Below are 22,826 nucleotides of genomic sequence, written 5' to 3'. Positions count from 1 at the left end.
GAAGGAATGGTACGGATGCACATCAACCGAACTATTCAGAGCAGCAGTATCTCAGATAAGAACAGCCGTGATGATTGCCAACCTCTGTCGCGGAGATGGCACCTAAAGCCGGGTCCAGACACGTGTAATGTAATGCGTAACGTAACGTGTAATGAAACACGAATTCTGCGTTTGGACGGCACTGCGAGCATTACATGTACCATTCGCGCTGGAGCTCGCCGGGACCCGGCGCCAGTCGGTTTTTTCGTGAACACAAAGGCGCTCGCAGCACTCGTTTGGACGGCGTTTGTGAAAGTTGTACCGTTTGGGCGTGTGGCGAGCAATCGCTTGACGAATCTACCTGCTTACCAGCAAAACCCCGGTATTTGGGATCCAAAAAATTTTTTCGAGAGTAAATAACTAATTCTGCTGTATGTATTTTAGTAGGAAAATATGTACCAACATAAAATGCTTCATATCTACATATCGCATGCATTTCATGTTTATTAATAGATGCGTGCACAGAAAACGTAATTTGGTTTTTTAATAAAATAGGTTACATTGCTGTATCAGTGACATAAAAAGGCCTAAAACCATATAAATAAATATGTATGTATGTAATAGTATGTACATCGTATGTGCTATTATCATTATTATAATTATATTTAGTACATTTATTTCTACTAGCCACCAATGATCGGTTATTAGAATATCCCAGTTATAGTAATATTTTTGATTGGCACGAAGGCTATAAAACAGTACTTAAGAACTATTATAAATGAGCAGTGGAGCCATGTACAAATGTACAGGAAATAAAGTGCCGCATAGGAAAGGCAAGAACGGTGTTTAACGAAATGAGCTCCATCTTCAAAAGCCACAACATATCCCTAAATACAAAAATGAGACATTTGAGATGTTACGTTTTCGCTGTATTATTGTAAGGAGCGGAGGCATGGACGCTTACAGACACCACTATTAAAAAACTTAAAGCATTTGAGATGTTGCTTTATAGATTACAGTATCTGGGACACGTTATGAGAAATCAGCACCGTTACTCCCTGCTGCAGTCGATATTGCAAAGTAAAGTCAAAGGTAAGCGAGGACCCGGTAGAAGGAGAATATCATGGCTGAGGAATTTGATAACATGGTTAAAGAAAACCTCAAGGAACTGTTTCGAACCGCAGCGGGCAAGTTTATGATTGCCAATATGATTTCTTTCATCCGAAACGGATAGAAACCAGAAGAAGAAGAATATGAATCTCTTGTCAAAAATCTTAATGTTAGTGCCAGTCTATCTTGTTGTGAAATTGCAGATTTCATGACAGTATCTTGTCTTAATATTTTAGATGCAATCTACCTATGTTAATAAATATTCAAAATCAGTAAGCGGCATCCGGGTAAAGTTTTAATATTGGCCACTCATTTGCTGAGATTTTAGTTCCTCAAGTAAACTAGATCTTTCTGATACAAATCAGTTTTCCACCACTGACGCACCGAACGTTTTTTCTTGTCTTCAGTTAGTAAATATACAAATAAAAGCGGTACCTACCTGCTGTCACGACATCCCTATTCGGCTGTTCGTAGCAACTGAGTGGAAACCAAGATTCGTTAAACGATTCCTATGGACGTTCGTGTGACGTCCACACTGTTGATGCTAAATTACACGTACTCTTACATTACACGTTACACGTGTCTGGACCCGGCTTAAAGAAAAGAACAAGACTCGCCGGGGGAACTGCACACGTTCGGATACACTTAGCGTATCTTTGGAAAGACAATAAAGTTGAGCTTTTTAAGTAACAACACATTTACTCAACACACATACTCCCCTGAGTTAGTTATAAGTATATGTAATTACGTGGCTAAAGGTTCAACACCAACGCCAGAAAACAAAAATAAAAAAATTATGAGTAGTTATACTACATGTCGTTATGCAAAAACCAAAGTTGTTCGCATTTATAAATTATTGTAAAAATAACGGATTTTTGCAATCATGTCGGTCAATTGTTTATGTATTTTAATTCCGAAACTCAAAATTTAAGAACTTTTTATGATATATGAATTTTGTTTAAACCATTTTTCTCTAAAATGTATAAGAAACGTTTTATAGACATTTTTTTTATTTTTAAGACTGTTAAAAACAGAGTAAAATCAGCTGTAGGTCTTCATGGATTTTTCATCAGCTTCTCCTAATGCAGGGGTCACCAATTAGCGGACCGCGGTCCGCATCCGGACCGTGAGCTAGTTTTGTGCGGACCGTCAATAAATTCAGAATATACCTAGTTTTTGGCAATTTTGAAAATATTTGGCCATGGAATTGTGTACTATATTTGGCTCAACTTATGTGTGCGAAGCCGCTTTATCAAGAATAAACTTTATTAACAATCGGTAGAGATCTCACTTAACAGATGAATATCTCAACTCCCTAATGAGACTCAGTTGCACTAAACTCACTCCAAACTTCAGACAGGTTGTACATAAAAAAATGTCATTTTTCTCTCTGATAATTTAATTTTGTAAAGAGTTTTCCTCTTATTGTCATACTTACTAATCATTAATTTTGAAATTAAGTAAGCTGTAATATAAAATTGTCATGTGCATTTTTTTATATTCATTTGCTCTTTACTATGTGTTAAGTAGGAGTACTTTTCAGATGTGCATTTAATTAAAATAATTTTCAGATTTAATAAGTTTGCAACAAACACTTTGCATTGAAACTAATGTAGAAAAGATAACATGTTAATTAGCATTTTGTACTATGATTATTTATTTTAAATTCCTGTTTCCTTTCTACAAAATTGAAGATGTCTAAAAACTTCATTAGCATTCAAAATATAAATTCCTAATTTTTAAAATATTCTCAGTAACAATTTACAATACTGCTGTTTTCAAAATATACTGATGATAATACCATCAAAACAATACACAATGAATTTATATTTTATTTAATGTACCAGGAAAACTTACAGAAAAATATACAGTAACCAAAAAACATTATAATGCAGCAAATTCAACAAATATTATTAGTTTTCCTTTCCATATTAATCCATGTGTGAGGCCACTTTCGTATGAAGAATGTTTCTGACTCGATTTCTTTGCGGATTCCTGTTCAAAAATGTCCCCTTTAAACAAATCAGAAGGGTGCCGGATGAAACAATTTTTTAAGCAAATTCAAAATTACTTTTTTGCCTCGAAAAATGTATTTTTAGGTTTCTTCGGTAATTATAAACAATAAAGGTCTCTTGTCATATTTCTGAAAAGTAGATAGTTTTTGAGTTATAAGCGATTTAAGATCTGAAAAATGCGAAAATATGCATTTGCGATGCTTGAAGACTCTTAAGTTTTAATAAAATGACAGATCTTGTTTATTTAAGATGACCCAAAAATGATAAAACATATTTTCGCAAGCAAAAAAGGTAATGTTTTGAATTTGTTAAAAAAAATATTAAACAAATTCTGCCCAAAAATTTCGCCCGGCACCCTTCTGATTTGTTTATAGGGGATATTTTTTAACAAGAATCCACAAAAAAACCAAATCAGAATAGTCAGACACAGGCAGCATAAATCTGGACCCCGGAAGTGTCATAGGTTTTCGAAACGGACCCTCAGGGAAACTAATTGGTGACCCCTGCCCTAATGTACCTTTTAAAACCTTCAAATATCCGTATAAGATTTTTATGTGAAATCAATTACTTTTCCGATAGAGTGCTCCCTCTTACCGCGTGCTTGCATTGATAATTGATGTTAAATGTAAAATTACTTTCCACTCTACCAACGAACTGCTAAATCACATTCAAAATCAATTAACACCTCTTCACTCTAGTAAGGGACTGCTTCCCAACTACAACTAAGCGTTTCACACAGACCCGTGCGAACCCGTTGGTGTAAACAAAAAAGGGACCAAAGGCCAGTTCTTAAAATGTTGCTACTATTTTATTACTTATACTATACCAAAACTAAACCTCTAGACTCCTAGACATTTTGTAATGAATTAATTACTCTGAGGTTTTTTCGAACTATGTTTTGGAGCACTGCTAAAATAGACCTTTGGATGACTATCGTTTGGTTCAATAAATTTTTCCATAATTTATAAGGTCCAGAGAAATAAGATTTTTCTCGTGACACATCCCCTCCAGGCCGAAACCAAAATTTTTGAGTAGTATGGACATCTATATTAATATCCTTTATGTTTCCTGCAGCCGATTTTGATGATAATATGTATATAGTTATAAACAAATGAAGATCAAAAAACGGTAAATTTTCGCTTTTTTCGTGTATAACCAAAAAGTTAAGCATTTTAAACAAATTTGGTTGCAAAATGTCTATCCCTATTTTTTGCTTAGAAAATTGCAAAATAAATCATAAATTTTGAGTTATGGATTGGATTTTTGCAGTTACTCGAGCGCGTCAGATTATCACATGGGGAGAAACCTGGTGCCCTGCAGATGTACCTCTACCATATATTGGCTCTTAATGCAGGGGAGTTCGTTAAGGGGGGCCCGGAAAAAAATCTATCCTTAAAAAAACTCGAAATTGTCAGATTAAGATAAGGTAAGTTAAGTACATGCAGTGTTGTCAATCGCATTTCTCTAGATTATCCGATGATCGCTCGAAAAATATCCGATTTGTCACGAAAAGGTACGCTAGGTCAAAAATTATTCTGTTATTAAAATCAATGTTGCCAATGTTATTCTTTTAGTCCCCTTAACAACCATCAAATAACAAAATCCGTTATTCTTACGCCAATCAGTTGATTGCAATCAATTATCATTATAATAATTAACATAATTAATTGATTAATTAATTATTAATTATAAATTAACGTAACAATTATTGACATAATTAATTAATTAATCAATTAATCTCATAATTGTAATCAATTATGTTTTCAGCAACCCAATCAAAGTTGACGTTGACAATAATTAAATATTTGATAATGATCGGTTGATTCCATTTCTGATTAGCGTTCGAACAACCGGCCCTTTAATCTACTGAATTCTCTGTTTCACAGTTTAAAAATTTTCGTTTATAGATGAAAATCTCGTATCCTAGCTGATTATTACCTAATTCAGGTATGTAAATACTATTTACTTACTATTATTATATTATTCGTATTTTGTATTAAATAAATTGTAATAAATAAATAAATCTAAATATTTCATTATTTGGATCGTGATATTTATTATAATTATTTAAGTAAAAAAAAACACTTTTAAATATTATTTTATTAAAACGTAATAACTAAATGCATTATTTTTTCGAGTCCTGTGAAAGCTAATAAGTATTATTTAAAAATTTAAACGCAGAATGAAATATTACATTATTACCGAGGGCCGAAAGCCCTGAAGACTTCTATAATTTTTATTCTAATAAGTTACAGGGGTGAAAGGAAAAGAGAATATTGAGTGTGATTTTTAATTTCAAATATCTCATTCAAAAGAAACATTTTGTTTATTCTAAGGGACTTTCGGCCCTCGGTAATAATGTAATCTTTCATTCTGCGTTAAAATTTTTCAAAAATATTTATTAGTTTTCTCAGGATTCGAAAAAAATGAATACGTTTAAAGATTATTGGTCCGAAATTTTGCGCCTACGCTCTATTAACAACTAAAACAATAGAAATGTATTTGACAGTCTTGTAGTTATTAAGATATCAAGGTTATTATCCATAATACCCGTGGTGCGTTCAACGTTTAATGCCCGACTAAATAATTTTTATAGGCAAAAAATTTGAAGAATTTTTGAGTTAATTAGTAGATATCTAGATACTACTAGTTTCAAATAAGTAGATTCTTCTACAAAAACTATTCCAAATGCATTTTTCTGCACAATTTTATGTTAACAAACTTAATATTTTCTCACAGGATAACTGACAGTAGTGTGCAGAAATATGACGTTTCTGTACCGGAAAGTTCTTTTCTGCATAGTACCATTACATTTCTCAAGAATATCATAAATATAGTTAGGTATAACATGTTTTGATTAAATGGTTTTGTTTAAGATATTAGATTTGACAGAACTTTACAAAAAAAGAACCGATTTAACTACATCTCATGTACGTAACGTTATATATTCTGTGTACATCTGTGGTTAAAGTGTAGAAAAATATATAACCTGTAAGACAGGTGATATTAGTCTTAATTATCGAATAGAAATTAAATTATTTATTATTTATTAAATTATTAACTGTTTTATTTTAAAATTTTATTCTTAATAAAAATTTTATAATTATCAATTAACCAATAAGGATTTAGCAATCTCAGCAAGATACGTGGAATGAAGTATGGTGGAAATCCGTGACCAACTCTCCTAGAATTTTTATTCAAAATTGTTCCAATGTTACAATGTATATAACTACAATTAAGGCAGTGCATTATATTTTTTTAAAACTGCATAAAATGAATAAATGAATAAAAGTGCATAAAATTAAAATAAAACTAAATCGTGCGTGAATTAGCTTTCATAAGCTTAAAGACTAAAAACTAAAAACTCATAAATAACATTGGACGGCAGATTGGCACATGTCCCTTTTGTCATAAAAGATGAAAAGTATCGGATGTCACTAACATTCATCCAGTATAAAAATTTGGGTGGAACCAACAAAATTATTGTGTTGTTGGTGTTGGGAATATATGGATGAGAAAGTTTTAGTCGATGGTAGATACACTGAAAAATATCCGCAAATATCCGATTTATTTAAAGATACGAAGAAGATACGACAACTATCGAAAAGGTACGCAAATCGGATAATTATCCGCTGATTGGCAACACTGAGTACATGCAAAAGAGTGTATATTTCAAAAATCTGACGATTTGAGCCGGGCGTAAGGAAATGGGTGAGTCCCAAAGTTTCACAAGAAATAAGCGAATATTTCGCGAAATGAATGAGATATCAAAAAACTAAAAAATATGTGCTCAATATTTTTTAAAAATCGATCGAACGATACCAAACACGACTTCCTACGGTGAGGGTGGGGGGTAAATTTAATATTTTAAATATGAATCTCGCGATATTTTGCGAAATGAACATCAGATCGAAAAACTGTCAAATACACTTATTTAATATTTTTGAAAAATCTATCTAATGGCACCAAACACGACCCCCCACGGGGTGGGGTAGGGGGTTACTTTAAAATCTTAAATAGGAGCCCCATTTTTTATTGCAGATTTGGATTCCTTACGAAAAAATAAGTAACTTTTATTCAAAACATTTTTTCGAATTATGCATAGATGGCGTAAATGGAAAATAAATTAAAAAATGGCAAGCGCCCACTAAAATGGAAAACTTTACTTAACTATTTTTAGTTTTAGGACCTACTCTTCACAACCCAATAGGCCTTCGTAACGCTCGAGTGACTGCACACTTAGCATACTTTGCTCCCCTACCATTAACTTTTTGGTTATAGACGAAAGAAGCGAAAATTTACCGTTTTTTGATCTTCATTTGTTTATAACTATGTATAGCATCAAAACCGGCTGCAGGAAACATAAAGGTTATTAATATAGATGTCCATACCTCTCAAAAAATTTGGTTTCGGCCTGGAGGGGGTTGTGTCACCAACAGGATATTTTTTTTCCTTATTTCCCTGAACTATACCTATACATTCAGTTTTTACTGTGTACAAAAAATTACCAGAGACAGTGTAAAAAATTGTATCCAACGAATTTACAGCAAATTTATGGAATTGTAAGATATAAATGCTTTCTGATTATCCGAAATACTTCAAATGCTCTCTATACTCTCATTACTCTGCTCAGATTTCCATACAAATGAAGCCCTATACAATAACTCAAAATTGCACTTACGTTGTAGTAGATATCGGGATTGTTGCTATCATAGAGAAGGGCCCTCTCGTATACTTCCTGTGCCTCTTTGGTCCTATTCAACCTTATCAATATATCTCCTCGATTAATATAAGCTTGCGTATAATCCGCTCTCATACTTATCGCCTGCCTATAAAGCATGTCGGCCTCTTCCAGTCGTGTCGAGTTTTTCGATATCAAATTAGCGAGATTTAAGAAAACGTTTAGATGATTGGGTGCTATCCGGGCTTGGTAGCTCTCGCCCGGTTTAGCTTTGGGTAGAAGGGATTTGGCTTTCAAGTATGCTTCCTCGGCTTCCTTAAACATTTTCAGGTGGTTGTATGTTCGTCCTACGTTTATGTGAGCACCTGAAAAAAAGAGAAGAATGTTACTAGATGAGAATAATTATTCAAATCTGTGAGATAAAAGCCCAAGTAGCACAATAAAAACATTTTAAAATGAATAAAAATAAATTTCGACCACGAGTCAGGATTCTGTTAACCGAGATACGATAGTACCAAGCGGTGCCGCTAGGAGGAGCACTCCAACAATGCGTCTCAGAATACTTTAACGAAACGTGGTCATTTTGTACTCTAAACCGAGTAAGGTATGAAAAAGAAAAGAAAATAATCGTTTTCGTTTTGATTCAATTCGAGTCTCTGGCCATCCTCTGACACCGTGTTTCGGGGTCTCTACCCCTTATCAAAGAGGCTATACTAGTAGAGTCTACTTGCACAGCCTCTTTGATAAGGCGTAGAGACCCAGAAACACGGTGTCAGAGGATGGCCAGAGACTCGAATTAAATCAAAACGAAAACGATTATTTTCTTTTCAAAAACATTTTAGTTTTATTTAAGTTTTATAAAGGTTTTATTGTGGTAAATAAGAAGATAATGGTTTTAAAGTTACCTTGTAGATATACTGGCAGAACTTTAAAACTGTTAAGCATTTGTCACAAGTTTTAAAGTATCTAATAAGAGTATCAAATAAGACTAATTAATCTTAATAGATAATTTGTCCTATTGTAGTTTTAAAATGGTTTATTCTCAGTTCACTTTAAAACTAATCAGTTTTATGAAGAACTTCCGGACTGTTCGGTTTTATTAGATTCTAGTTTGTTACCTTTTAGTTTTATTGCAGTTTTAAAGATTCTCCTAATATGACTAATAAAACCTATTATTAAAACTACTTGATCTCAAGACTATTATGTCAGTAAAACATATGCCTTAAACTATTTTTTAGATTTCTTTAATATTGCTTTCTTAATAGCAATTAGTAGGCTATATTAAAACCAAACGCCCTTAACTGAATCAATTTGGTTACCGTAAAGACTAAACTAGGCTTCTTGTTAGAAACAATAAAACTAAACTCATCCCCTCTTCTTTCATATCCAAAGTCTTGTAAAAAGTGGAAGTACAATGAGTATGGAAGAAATAAGTCGCAAGTACTTAAAATATAAACGAACTGGTCATTTTAAAAGAAAAATACAACACACACAGCACTACGACGCCTCGATTTTAGGTTAGATTCACATTAAAACCGAGTGGCATTATTGACAGCAGCATTAAAACTAAACGGTTTTAATTCCAAGGCAACCTTGCTTTTATGTAGGATATATACTCTTGGAAAGGTATAAAATAAAACCATTTGATCTTAACAATTCTCTGTCCATAGACCAAATAGTTTTGTTTGGATTTCGGCCATATTGCTTTCTGGAGATGCTGAAAACCATGATAGATTACAATATAAGGCTTACATAAATATTATAAATAAGCGTCTTAAAGACATAAATTCGATTTATTTTAACATTAAAACATTAAACTGGCAGATAAAATTATTTTTCTTTCAAATTAATATTTTTCGGATTTTATTTTTTTTATTTTTTAATCGCCAAAAGTCAGAAATTTTAGGGGGCGTGAGTTATTTAGACCTATTTTTGTTAACATCAATAAAGTTGGGTGCGCAAGTGTTTTTCTACCTTGACAGTACGAAATAACAAGTACTTTTTATTATTTTATGGTTACAAATACGTATCTACCTATCATAACACAATGTAAAAATTTGTTGGCCTATATGGAGTATATGGGTTTAAAGAATCATTTAATATGGTAAATTGTCTTTAAAAGTCTCCATGTAAGAAACCTTTTTAAGTTTGCTATAAAACTGTCTGCACTTAAAGTGTCTTTTAACACAGCAGCTTTAAAACCAGTTGCTTAAGAAAACAAAGTTTTAAGAAGGTTTTTATTTTTGGTTTTATTGAGCTCTTTCAGAGTGGGCCGTTGTATGCTGAAAGCGGTTTTATTGCTTAAAATGCTAAAGGTTTACTTAAAAACCAAATGGTTTTAATTTTAGTTTTATTCTACAGTTTTAAAGCATCCTTAAAAGACTTAAAAAACCCGTTCGGTGCTACTTGGGAGGGGGTTTGACCAAAGGTCAAAACACTAAATACCGTATCTAATAGTTCCTCTACAAATATCATAACAAAAACCATTGTAGTGAAAAATAAAGTAAATTATTTCAGTCAAAGTTTTCAATCTAATAAAATATAAAATAATAATAAATTAAAAAGCTTATTGGGACCAATTTTCTAATTACACCTCCGTGGCTTCTAAAAATGCAAGCCAAACGGATGCTGGAACAAAAGAAGATGAGGGAATTCTACAATTTGCAATTCACAACTCACCTGTCCAGCGCTGAAAAATTCCAACGAAAAATGGACCCTTATACTCAGATAGGAGTAAACAAATAGAAATAAAAATTAATAAACATTTTCATTTTCGGTTTGGCTTGCATTTTTAGAAGCCACGGAGGTGTAACCAGAAAAATGACCCCGATAAGGTTTTAATTTAATGTTTTTTTTATATTTTATTAGATTGAAAACTTTGACTTGTTTCTAGCAAATGTCGTTAAGACACCCATGCCATTTCGTTAGTTGCAATTCGAGGCTAGTAGACCTGAATTATTTTAGTTTGTTCAGAGATAGCGTTCTCTGAACGAACTGAAATGTAAGACGATTTTGGTTTCGTTTCATTTTTATTTCTATTAGTTTACTCCTAACTGAGTATAAGGGTCCATTTTTCATTGGAACTTTTCCGCGCTGGGCAGGTGAGTTGTGAATTGCAAATTGTAGAAATCCCTCATCTTTCTTTGCTCCAGCATCCGTCTGGCTTACATTTTTAGAAGCCACGGTGGTGTAATCAGAAAAAGGGTCCCAATAAGTTAATTTAATATTATTTTATATTTTATTATTGTTGTGAAGCTATTTATTTGTGGAATTTTTGTAATTAACTATTCTAATTATTATATATTTTATTAGATTGAAAACTTTGACTTATATCAAGCAGATGTCGCTAAGGCTTTTTTACCACTTCGTTAGTTGCAATCCGAGGTTAGTAGGCCTGAATTATCTTAGTTTGTTCAGAGATAGCCTACATATGCATTCTCTGATGATAAACAAACAAGTTTTGAAACAGGTCAGACTGCTTGTAGCGCTCTCTGAACGGACTGAAATATAAGATGGCTTTGGTTTCGTTTTGCAACGAAATGAAAATGTTTATTCATTTTTACTTCTATTAGTTTACTCCTAACTGAGTATAAGGGTAACCATTTTTCGTTGAAATTTTTCCGCGCTGGACAGGTGAGTTGTAAATTGCAAATTGTAGGATTCCCTGATCTCTGTTGCTCCAGAATCCGTTTGGCTTGCATTTCTAGAAGCCACGGAGGTGAAACCAGAAAAATGGTCCCAATAAGGTTTTACACTTAATATTATTTTATATTTTATTAGATTGAAAACTTTGACTTGTTTCTAGCAGATGTCGCTAAGATACCCATGCCATTTCGTTAGTTGAAATTCGAGGTAAGTGGGCCTGAATTATTTTATTTTGTTCAGAAATAGCTACATACGCATTCTCTGATGATAAACTAACAAATTTTGAAACCGGTCAGAGTGCTTGTAGCGCTCTCTGAACGGACTTATTTATTTATTTTTTTTTATTTATTTATTGTTCATACATATGACCTGGCCTCTAGTGACTAATCCAGGTCGTTTTTTTCCTGATGGGATTACAGATATTTTTTTTTATATTTTTACATTTTTTACTAAACTACTAAATCTAATTTTACAATTAATAATTGGCCATTATCTATTAATTACATTTAACAAATTTAAAGAAACAATATATATTTGTTAAAATATTTTTAGTACTATCAACTCCCTTCTAAGTTATAAAGACAGTCCCTCTATTTTCAGAAGAGAGTTGGTAGTTTTTTTTTAATTTAATGAATTATTTATTGAATTATTATTTTTATTTATTTATTTTATATTGAATTATTATTATAATTGTGAATATCTATTTTTGAATTTATATTTTATTTTATTTATTTTAACTTTATCTTACTCAACTTCATCAGGGTTGGATTATTTGTTGTCTTCTTCTATTATTATAAATTTCTTGTTGTTTTTTAGATATTATTTCTGTTAGATTGTTTAATATTCCAAAATATTCTTCATTTTGTAATATAGTTAAATCTTTCCAAATATGTTGGGTACGGTCCATGTCCTGTTAAAAAGTGTACTAAACCTTGTTTTGGATTAAAATAATTTGAAATGCTTTCTAATATTGGTATAAAATTGTATAAACATCTAGATTTTGTTGAATTTTCCCATTCATTTTGTCTTTTTCTATTTATTATTTCTTTTAATTCTCTTTTATTTCTTATATCTAATCCTATTATTTGTATTATTTTTTCATATTTTTCTTTTTTTAAGCCAATAATTACATGCTCTTTTTTATGTTTCTAAATGCATTGGCATTACTCCAGTTAAAACTGTGAGTGCCTGTGTTGCAGTTGTTCCAAATGCTCCCGTCATTCTTACAAGAAATCCTCTCTGAGCTCTATTTAATTTTTCTGCATTTTTTTTATTTATTAATCTATGTGCCCATACACTTGAACCGTACCCTACAATTGATGCAATAGTCCAGAGAAATAAGGTTTTTCTCGTGACACATCCCCCTCCAGGCCGAAACCAAATTTTTTGAGTAGTATGGACATCTATATTATTAACCTATATGTTTCCTGCAGCCGATTTTGATGATATACATAGTTATAAACAAATGAAGATCGAAAAACGGTAAATTATCGCTTTTTTCGTCTATTACCAAAAAGTTAAGCACTTTAAACAAATTTGAGAGTAAGAAACTCATAAATCGTATAAAAAACTTCAATATGGCATTCGCTGAATATGTCCAACCTTATTGGTTGCTTAGAAAATTGCAAAATAAATCATAAATATTGAGTTTTTATAAATATTCGTAACTTAGGTAAAAATTAACTTAGAATCTTCTTATTACACGGAATGCCGAGACTTCTTGTACTTAAATTATATTTTAAATTTCAAAGCAATTGGTCAAATAGTTTAAAAGTTATTTAATTTATTTTTCCCACATTCATTTTTTTTGCAACACTATAAGTCAGAAAATTATGAGGTTACAATAATACTTCTGACAGTTTATAAAAGAAGAACATTTATACTATTACCTTAATTAAAAATAAATGACAAAAAATAATTTTAAACAGTGTAAAATTATTTTGCAAAAACATGTCCATTCTTTGCTTACTTATAAACAATTAGAATAACTTTTTAACCGTTACCCGTAGAAAAATTATTTTTTCATATTTAGAAAGACTGAATTTTTATACACATTTAGAAAGAAAAACAACTGTTCTAGGACATTTAGGGACAAAGTTAGCCCCCCCATTTTTTAATTCACATGTTTTTGCAAAATTATTTTGCAATATCTATAATTATTTTTTGTCATTTTTTTTAAATTAAATTAATACTGTAAATTTTCTTCTTTCATAAACTATCCAAAATTTTACTGTAACTTCATCATTTTCTGACTTACAGTGTTGCAAAAAAAATTAATTTTGGATAAACAAATTAAATAACTTTTAAACTATTTGACTAATTGCTTTGGAATTTAGGGTATAATTTAAGCACCACAAGTCTCAGTATTCCATGTAATAAGAAGGTTCTAAGTTAATTTTTACGAAAGTTATGAATATTTATAAAAACTCAAAATTTATTATTTATTTGGCAATTTTCTAAGTAACCAATAAGGATAGACATATTCAGCGAACGCCATATTGAAGTTTTTTATACGGTTTATGAGTTCATTACTCTCAAATTTGTTTAAAATACTTAACTTTTTGGTTATAGACGAAAAAAGCGAAAATTTACCGTTTTTTGATCTTCATTTGTTTATAACTATGTATATCATCAAAATCGGCTGCAGGAAACATATAGGTTATTATTATAGATGACCATATTACTCGAAAAATTTGGTTTCAGCCTGGAGGGGGATGTGTCACCAACATGATATTTTTTTTCCTTATTTCTCTGAACTACAAGTATTGTACTTAGGTATATTCTCATCTGTCGGAACGAAATTCTATATTCCTTCTGTGCTAGACTAGCAATGCTATGCATGATCTTTGTTGCCTTTTCACAGACACAACTCATGTGTTTTGTAAATAATTTTTGTTCGTCTATTATAATACCTAAATATCTTGTTTCCTTTTTTTATTGTTTTCCCTCTAATTTTTATAATTGGATCTCTTTCTAAATTTCCTTTTATTAAACTATATGTCGTTTTTGAATCTGATATTGTTAGTTTTACTTTATTCATCCAATCATTTACTCTTATTAATATTTCATTCTCTGAACGGACTGAAATTTAAGATGGCTTTGGTTTCATTTTGCAATGAAATAAAAATGTTTATTCACTTATTCATTTTTATAAATTATTTCAAGCTGCCAGAAATTTTTGGACAGACTAGCCGGAAACATTGACTCAAGCAAGGCATTAACACTCATACCGCCAATGTAATATTAATACAGACCTTTGCTATTACAGAGTGTAATCAATCAGGAATTCAATCAGTAAACATTGTTGTGTAAATAGCCGTTACATGTTGTTTGTTATATAAGAAATACATATATTCTGGATTAATGTTATTATATGTGTACCTGATTTTGGCCCAGAGCTCTATTGAAAAAGGAAGTTTTGAAAACATATCAATGTAACAGGGTAAAACGTGTTAGTAGTTATTAATAGGCTATTGATTATTTATTTTAGACAACGTTACACGTTACCGGGGTTTTATTGTTTCATATAGTCCATGGACCTCTCAGTATGAAAAAACCGCGGAGTGCTACCATTTAAAGGGGTGTGTTTTTGAGAAAAGGGTGAATTAGTCCCTAGGCACAGGTTCATGGTCCCCATTTTTCTGCCTATGTGGCCGAAGTAATTATTTCTTTTTAAGGATTTAGATTTAACACTAAATCTAAACTATAAATAAGACGTATGTATAGATTTTTATCATTTTTAGAGCACTTGCTTTTTGTATTTTTACATTCAAGGAAAATTGACATAAATCTCTCTGAGTTCATTCGTTTTTTAAATAACTTTCCAGTTTGTTCCCCAGATTATTATTTTTATTTTTTGTCTGGCAATTATAAATTTGTCTACAACTATTTGTTGTCAGTAAGCCAGAAGTTCTGGTAATTTCTATACTTATTCCTTCTAAGCCAAATACAATAAATCAATAGCGTTGAGTTAATCTTTAAAATGGTGCCTAAGTGGTCAATATGAGACAATCAGATATACACACGGCTCAGTATAGCAGAAAAACTGAATTTTGAAAATTTTGGTTTTTCGATTAATACTCAAAATTTCAACCTACGAATTGCGCCAATAACAGAGGATTTAGGAGGCATCTAGACGCATCTAACGGTGTATACCTCATATATCTGGAATAATTATAATTTTTAAGTTATAGGCCTCATAAATATGATCAAATCTATTTCCTATTTGAAAACACAGTTTTTCAAACTGACTAAATCCTATAATCTTCAGTTATCATATTATTTGATCTGACATGCATCAGATACTACTTGTCAATACCTTTCAAACTCATGTTTAGTGGACACAGTCGTTTATGCCGTTAGGAAGTTATCCAGCTTTAAAAGCATAATCCATTTAACCATTATCGCCAAAATGGTCTAAGTAGTAGTCCTGTTTACGACTCTTTTGATCGGGAAATCAGAGTTGATTTGCCAACCATCCCAACATTTTTTTTTCATCAATTCCGTAGAGAAAAAAATCTAGTATACATTCGATGGACACACCACAGAATTATGTTAAAAAAGTATTGGGATGGTTGGGATATGAACTCGGATTGTCCTAACACAAGTTTAGTGTCGGAACCACTAGATCATTTGGGCGAAAATGCGACAATGGCGACCATTTATAACGTTTAATGTGTAATCGAGAAACATTACATTCAAGTTCATACATTTCATTTATAAAAAACTTTTAAAAAACAGCTAGCATCCATTAAAATAAGTGGCCCACATAATATTCCAGCTACAAAAGAGCTGATATGAACATTACGTGGCGCAAAAATGTATTTTCATTTTGATGGAAAATAAAATTCTAGTTTTTCGTTTGAAAGATTTTTTCATAATATTTGCTAAATTTGAAATACATTTTTGCGCCAAGTAATACTTATATCAGTTCTTTTGCAGCTGGAATATTGTGTGCGCCACTCATTTTTACGGCGTTTACCGGAATTTTATTCTTACAGTAAAAATACTAATTGTTTTTTATGTAGTTCACTAGATAGTTTTCTATTTCTCAACCTTAGTAATACTAAATCTTCCTAACAATATTAACTTTGTTGTTGTGACTTTTTTTTAATTTATTTATTACCGTTCTATATATCTTTATAGGTACTAGTAATAGTCAGTATGACGTTCAAGCTGTTTAATGTTGAGTCCATCTTCTCAATAGTAAAAAAAGGTTTAAACATTTCAATAAAATAACATTATAAAATACATCCACCGCGATAATAGCCATTTCTTAATTATTATATTGATAGTAAGTATCAATTATATTACATCACTTAATAGACCAAGCTGTATCGTTGCACCCGTTAGGTAAACTATTCTGATTCGTTTTTTTTTGCACAAACTTACTCAAAAAGAGGTCCTTCTAACAAATCCACAGGGTGCTGGGAGGTGGCGCGGTCAGAAAATTGTTTAAACAATTTTTTTAAACAAATTCAAAAAATCAATATTTTTACTTCAGACAATTTTTTTAGATCCTTTGTGTCATTCTGAGCAAAAAAAAGTCTCTTGTAATTTGTCAATTATTGTCATTATTTTATTACTAAGCTCTTATTTTTAATAATTAACAGTCAGCGCTATGCGCGTTTAGGCGGCCGTCAGTGGTGAGTGCGAAAGACATGCATCATTCCGGCAGTCCAATGGTGCATCTTACTCGCACTCACATTGACGGCCGCCTCAATACGCTCTTAGCGCTCATTGTAATAATTAAAAATAACAGCTTAGTAATAAATTAATGACACAAATTTCTTCAGGATCATGTAGGGGGCCTTTAAGCTTTTATTTTGTCAGTTTCTGACTTTCAAAATAATTATTTTTAACGGAGTTATTAATCCTTAAAAATAGTTATTTTCACGTTTTTCAAATTTTAAATCGCATATAACTCGACAACAATCAGTTTTAGAGAAAAATCACAACAGACCTTTTTTGATCAGAACGATTCAAAGAATCTAACAAATTGTGCGAAGTGAAAAAATTGATTTTTTTTTAATTTGTTTAATAAAATTGTTTATAGTTATTTTCCTAACAAGTGCAGAAAGTCATTCTTTTCCGCACGCGACTGCAGTTTGCCGAACGACGCGAAGCGGGAGTTCGGCAAGCAGTCGAGTGCGGAAAAGAGACTTTCTGCAAGAGTTAGGAACAATATTTTTTCTAAGAGTCTTTAAAAAATTACCAAATCTTAATCAATTAATTTAATTAATTCTTTGACAAGGTTGTCAAAACCAAACTTTCAATATAATTAGTTAGCATGACGACGATCTTGGTTTCCATGACGATGATTCAAAACGACTGTTATTGTCTACCGATTTGACTTTCGAATATTATGTCAAAATAATTTTATTTCATCGAATTGTCGCGTTAATTTCATTAAAACAGGAACACAATAAGATATATTTGAAATAAATTAGTAAATTACATCTAAATATTAGTTTATTGCATGTATTATAATTACTTTAAGGCCATATTAACATATCTAAATTAACACGCGTGCGGAAAAGTAAAAACCGCGTGCGGAAAAGTAAAAACCGCGTGCGGAAAAGTAACACGCGTGCGGAAAAGTAAGACGCGTGTGGAAAAGTAAGACGGGTACGGAAAAGTAAGACGCGTGCGGAAAAGTGAAACTTTCTAAACTAAAATGCGTACGCGAAAGTAGACATTTTTGCACGCTAGTAGAAAAAACAATTTTCCGACCGCGGCACCTTCCGGCACCCTTTGGATTTGTTATAAGGACATCTTTTTGAGTAAGTTCGCAAAAAAATCGAATCGGAATAATTTATTTACGGGGGCGACGATATAGCCTGGTCTATAATGTTTTGATTTAACTTGCTTGAAACTTTGGGCAAAGATAAAATGGAACAACAATAATTAGGCGTTTTGTCCACGTTAGGACCAGACTTTTGTCAAGTGTCAAATATTATGTATAATCGTTTAGTGTGGGAAACAGAGGTTGAACCTCGCAAAATGGACACAAGTCCGGTTTTTTTTTTCTGGTACATCAAGGGGTGCTTATTATGAGACTAACTGTTTCTTAAAAAATTTCGCCCCGGAACCCCCGTTTTCATCCCTTTAAAGGGGGTAATTTGTGGTTTTTGCAAAACGTAGCACTTCCTGTACGCTTTGCAAAAAATTTACTTAATAGTAAAATGAAGAGGACTATATTTCCTACTATTTATTTCGCGACAACACATGTCTATCACCCACCGTTTAGCGGGGGTGGCGCCCCAAATTTGACAAATTTTTAAAAAAGATATTTTTTATATGCAATTGCAAATGTTTTAATTACAGGGTGTTACATTTTAAAAAACCCCTTTTTATACCATATGAACCGCCTATGCTAGAGAAAAAACTTTCAGTGATAATCCATATACCAGTGTTATTTATAAATTTGTATAATGCACCCCCATATTTTCCCCGGAACCAACCTAAAAAACAGGAGAATTAATAAAGAAAATAATCAAAAATTGATTTTGGGCCACCACTGTGGCTTTAGGGTGCAAAGAAAATAAAATATGCATAGGCCATAATGTGTAGCAGACAGTGTGTTCTTTTATTTTCCAGAAGTACGTTATCCATAAAATGAATAGGTGACGAAAAAAAGCAAAAACTGCAGCCCGCCAAAGCATTTCTGATGTTTACGGCGCCACTGTGCCGTAACGGTGCTTATCCGAAAAAAAAATGCATAGGACCTTATTTGTAGAAAACATAGTGGTCTTTAATTCTGTATAAGCTTTGTTTCAAAAAAATGCATAGGCAATGAAAAAATCGTCAAAACATGCTCTCAAAGGGATAGGGGTAGTTTATGCAGTTTATTTTCAAGGATAGGTGTAGTTTCCGCAGGGATGTTACAAGAATCATATATATTTATGAGAAAACCTATTGATGCAGCATAAGTCCATATGGGTCAAAAAGCAAAAAAAAAAAATTGCAACCCCCCTTTATTTATTTTTTTTTGCTGCAGGGGTTGCATTAATTCTCGTTTTTTTGGGGTGGTTAATAACACCAGTACATGGATAATCGCTGAAAGTTCTTTTACTCTAGAATAGGCGGTTCAGATGGTATAAAAAGGGATTTTTTAAAATGTAACACCCTGTAATTAAAAAATGGGCAATTGCCCTTAAATGAAACCTATACCAAAAAATCAGCCACTTATTTGTGATTAATCTCCTCAGTGTTTCTTCTTAGGTTTCATTACAGTTAGGGAAAAATGTTTTTTTTAAACATCTTTTTTAAAAACTTTTCAACTTTGCGGCGCACCCCCGCTAAACGGTGGGAGATAGACATATGAAGAGCTCAAAGCTAAAAGGATGAGTGCCCATTATTTGTCATTATGGAGATAATACTAATTTCTTGTACTTTATCCCATGTAAAATATTGTATGGTATCTAACTAAGCAATAAAGATGACGGTGTACAAGCCATTCAGCTTTGAAAAATAAGTCTTCTCGGCTAAAAGAATAAAGGTGCTACAAACTCAGGCTAAAAGAATGACAGTCCACCTACTTCAGATTGCTGACCACAGAGATTTCTGCTATTAGAGTTGTTTGTTGCCCAGAGGTTTGTAAACGTACATACCTGTGTTTATAGCTTTGTTATTTTGGTGTAGATTGATATTATTACATTTTTGAAGTCTTGTGCTGTTTAAAATGTCTGACAACGAATATTCTGCAGCAATTGAAAATTGTTCAAGGAAAAGAAAAAGTTTTGGTGGCATGCAAGATGTAATACGAGAACCAGGAAATATTTAAGTCATGGACTAAGTTTCTTTCTCCTTTGTATACAAAAAGTTGTCCTTTCAAAACACTACCTGTACGGCAACTAAGCATCGTTTCTCATCACCCTCGAATGATGTTATATCGTCAAACTGTTAGTGGCCTAAATGAAGAAAGTATTGTTACTAAGCCTAAGAGGAAACAAATTTCACTACCTGAAGGCTGTTTTCACCTACCAGAGCTAGCATATTGTAGACTTTTACCTTTAAATAAAGCAAAATTTGACGATATTCAACATTTGAAAAAATTTTGCTCTGTAAAGTCTCAAGCATATTTTGACGCACTGCCACATGCTTAAAGCGTTTATTTTTCCTTGTATGTATATTATCTATGACTATTTGCAATATAGACTACTTTATTTGTATTTTTAGTTTCATTTTAAGACACGTTAATGTACCCTCATCCATTTAGCTTGAGAGTTCATGACATCAAAAGATAAATAAATTTATATTTATAGTAATTTGTAAATTGATAACACAAAAACATCACCTATACGTTCCCTGTAAGTTAATGAATGATTTAGTAACCAAAATCAAGTGCCCTTTCTGTTAATTATTTTTATATCTAGTTTTAAAACTTAATAACTTATTATCCATAAAAACTGCAATATCTGGGACATGTTATGAGGGGCGAGCGTTATAACTTGTTACAATTGATAATGCAAGGAAGAATACAGGGTAGAAGGAGTCGCGGAAGAAGACGCATCTCCTGGTTAAACAATTTGAGAGCTTGGTTTAATTGCACTTCTGCTGATCTCTTTAGAGCAGCGGTATCGAAAGTGCGAATTGCCGTGATGGTTGCCAACCTTCTTAGAGGAGATGGCACATGAAGAAGAAGAAGAACTTATTATCTCAAAACTTGTCTTTTTGGACCCTCATCCTTTTATTCTTGAGCTCTTCATATGCTAATGAGAAATAAATAGTAGGAAATATAGTCCTCTTCATTTTACTATTACGTAAATTGTTTGAAAAACGTACAGAAAGGACTACGTTTCGCAAAAACCACAAATTACCCCCTTTAAAGGGATGAAAAGGGGTTCCAGGGCTAATTCTTTTAAGAAAAAGTTAGTCTTATAATAAGCACCCCTTGATATACCAGAAAAAAAAAATAAAACCGGACTTGTGTCCATTTTGCGAGGTTCAACCTCTGTTTCCTACACTAGTTGGTATAAATGAATAACTAAACTTTTACCATATATGTATAGTTTTTTTTTGTAGGGGCAACATCTCTCGAGCTGTAGTCGAAAATATGGGACCAAAAAGCAAAAATTTTCGATTATTGTCAGATCTTGTTTAAATAAAAAATTAAGCACAGGGTTTGCCATTGGCGCATATCGTGATTATTGGTAAGGATAAGGATAAGATTGATAGATAAGGATAAGAATCCTGAACTGATTCTAGCAAAAAAAAGAGATTCTTATGGAAAATGTCCAATTCAAAACAGATCCCGCGCCTGGACTACTAGATAATATCCAGGCGACAATATAAAAAAAATAGAGTCAAGATAATTTAATTAATTTATACAAGTCCACCACCTACCACACTAAAGCGGTCAATAAATGTGCACACCAATTTGATCACTTCCAAGTACTTTAAGTCAGTTGTTGTAGTTTGAAAGCTGTTAGACTCAACTCAATCATATAAGCTCTTTGATATTCGGAAAGGTTTAGATGCTGTTAGAAATGCATATTGGGAACGAAGTCACCAAACTAGTTAACCGAACACGATTAGGTAAGTTCTGCTGAGTATAAAGTTTTATCAATATATGACGTAAGATGATTTTGAGAGGAACAGTGTTCATTTAAATTTATCTAATGTTTGTGACCACTACGTTTTTGAAAATTTATTAATAATAAAATTTAAAAAAAATATATTAAAAAAGTATATTTGTTAAAATCCCTATACAGGGCTACATCACAGAACAGAACTACACTCACCGGCAGAGAAAACGGGCACCCCAAAAAATGGGTCATTTTTAATGTCTTGTATTTCCTAAACCTGATGTCCGATTTAAGTAATTTTTTTAATATTTTATAGCCTTATTCTTTATCAATATCGCTGTAATAATATTGTTGCTAGACAGGTACATTGTCATTGTATACAAGGTGTACGAATCAAACTGTGTTTTTTTCTCAAACTTTGGAACACCCTGTGGAATGTTCTAGCTTTTATAAAATACTGAAATTATAACCACACTATAGCCTCAGGTTTTCTTAACAATCTGTTTTTTGATTCATTCGCTTATGTTGGATAATAAAAAAGTTAAGCACTTTAACAACTACCCCTGTTTTTAGTTAATACAGGGTGTTTTTAAATAAGTACGGCAAACTTTAAGGGGTAATTCTGCATGATAAAATAATGACAGTTTGCTTTATAAACGTCTGTCCGCAAATGCTTCGTTTCCGAGATAGGGGGTGTTGAGATTGTTCTTACAAACTGACGATTTATTTATTGCTCTAAAACGGTTTGTGATATGCAAATGAAATTTGGTATATTTTAAGAGGTAGTTATTGCGCATTTTTTGGCGTACAATTAAGAATTTTATATTCACCATTGGCGTGCATATGGGTATAAATATTTTAGATATA

The 22,826-nt window shown here is 32.1% G+C and overlaps 1 protein-coding gene across 1 annotated transcript in view; it reads right to left on the bottom strand.

The window, feature by feature from the left end:
- Window positions 1–22,826, bottom strand: part of LOC114333014 (protein O-mannosyl-transferase Tmtc3) — a 1,018,587-nt gene that overhangs the window by 269,960 nt on the left and 725,801 nt on the right. Inside the window, exon 8 of the mRNA XM_050651491.1 lies at window positions 7,786–8,150. Within this exon, the coding sequence (XP_050507448.1) occupies window positions 7,786–8,150 (365 nt within the window). The remainder of the gene's footprint in view (window positions 1–7,785; window positions 8,151–22,826) is intronic.

This window comes from Diabrotica virgifera, chromosome 5, assembly GCF_917563875.1.
Source record: "Diabrotica virgifera virgifera chromosome 5, PGI_DIABVI_V3a".
Taxonomy (NCBI): Eukaryota; Metazoa; Arthropoda; class Insecta; order Coleoptera; family Chrysomelidae; genus Diabrotica; species Diabrotica virgifera.
This window is presented reverse-complemented; position numbering and strand designations above follow the sequence as displayed.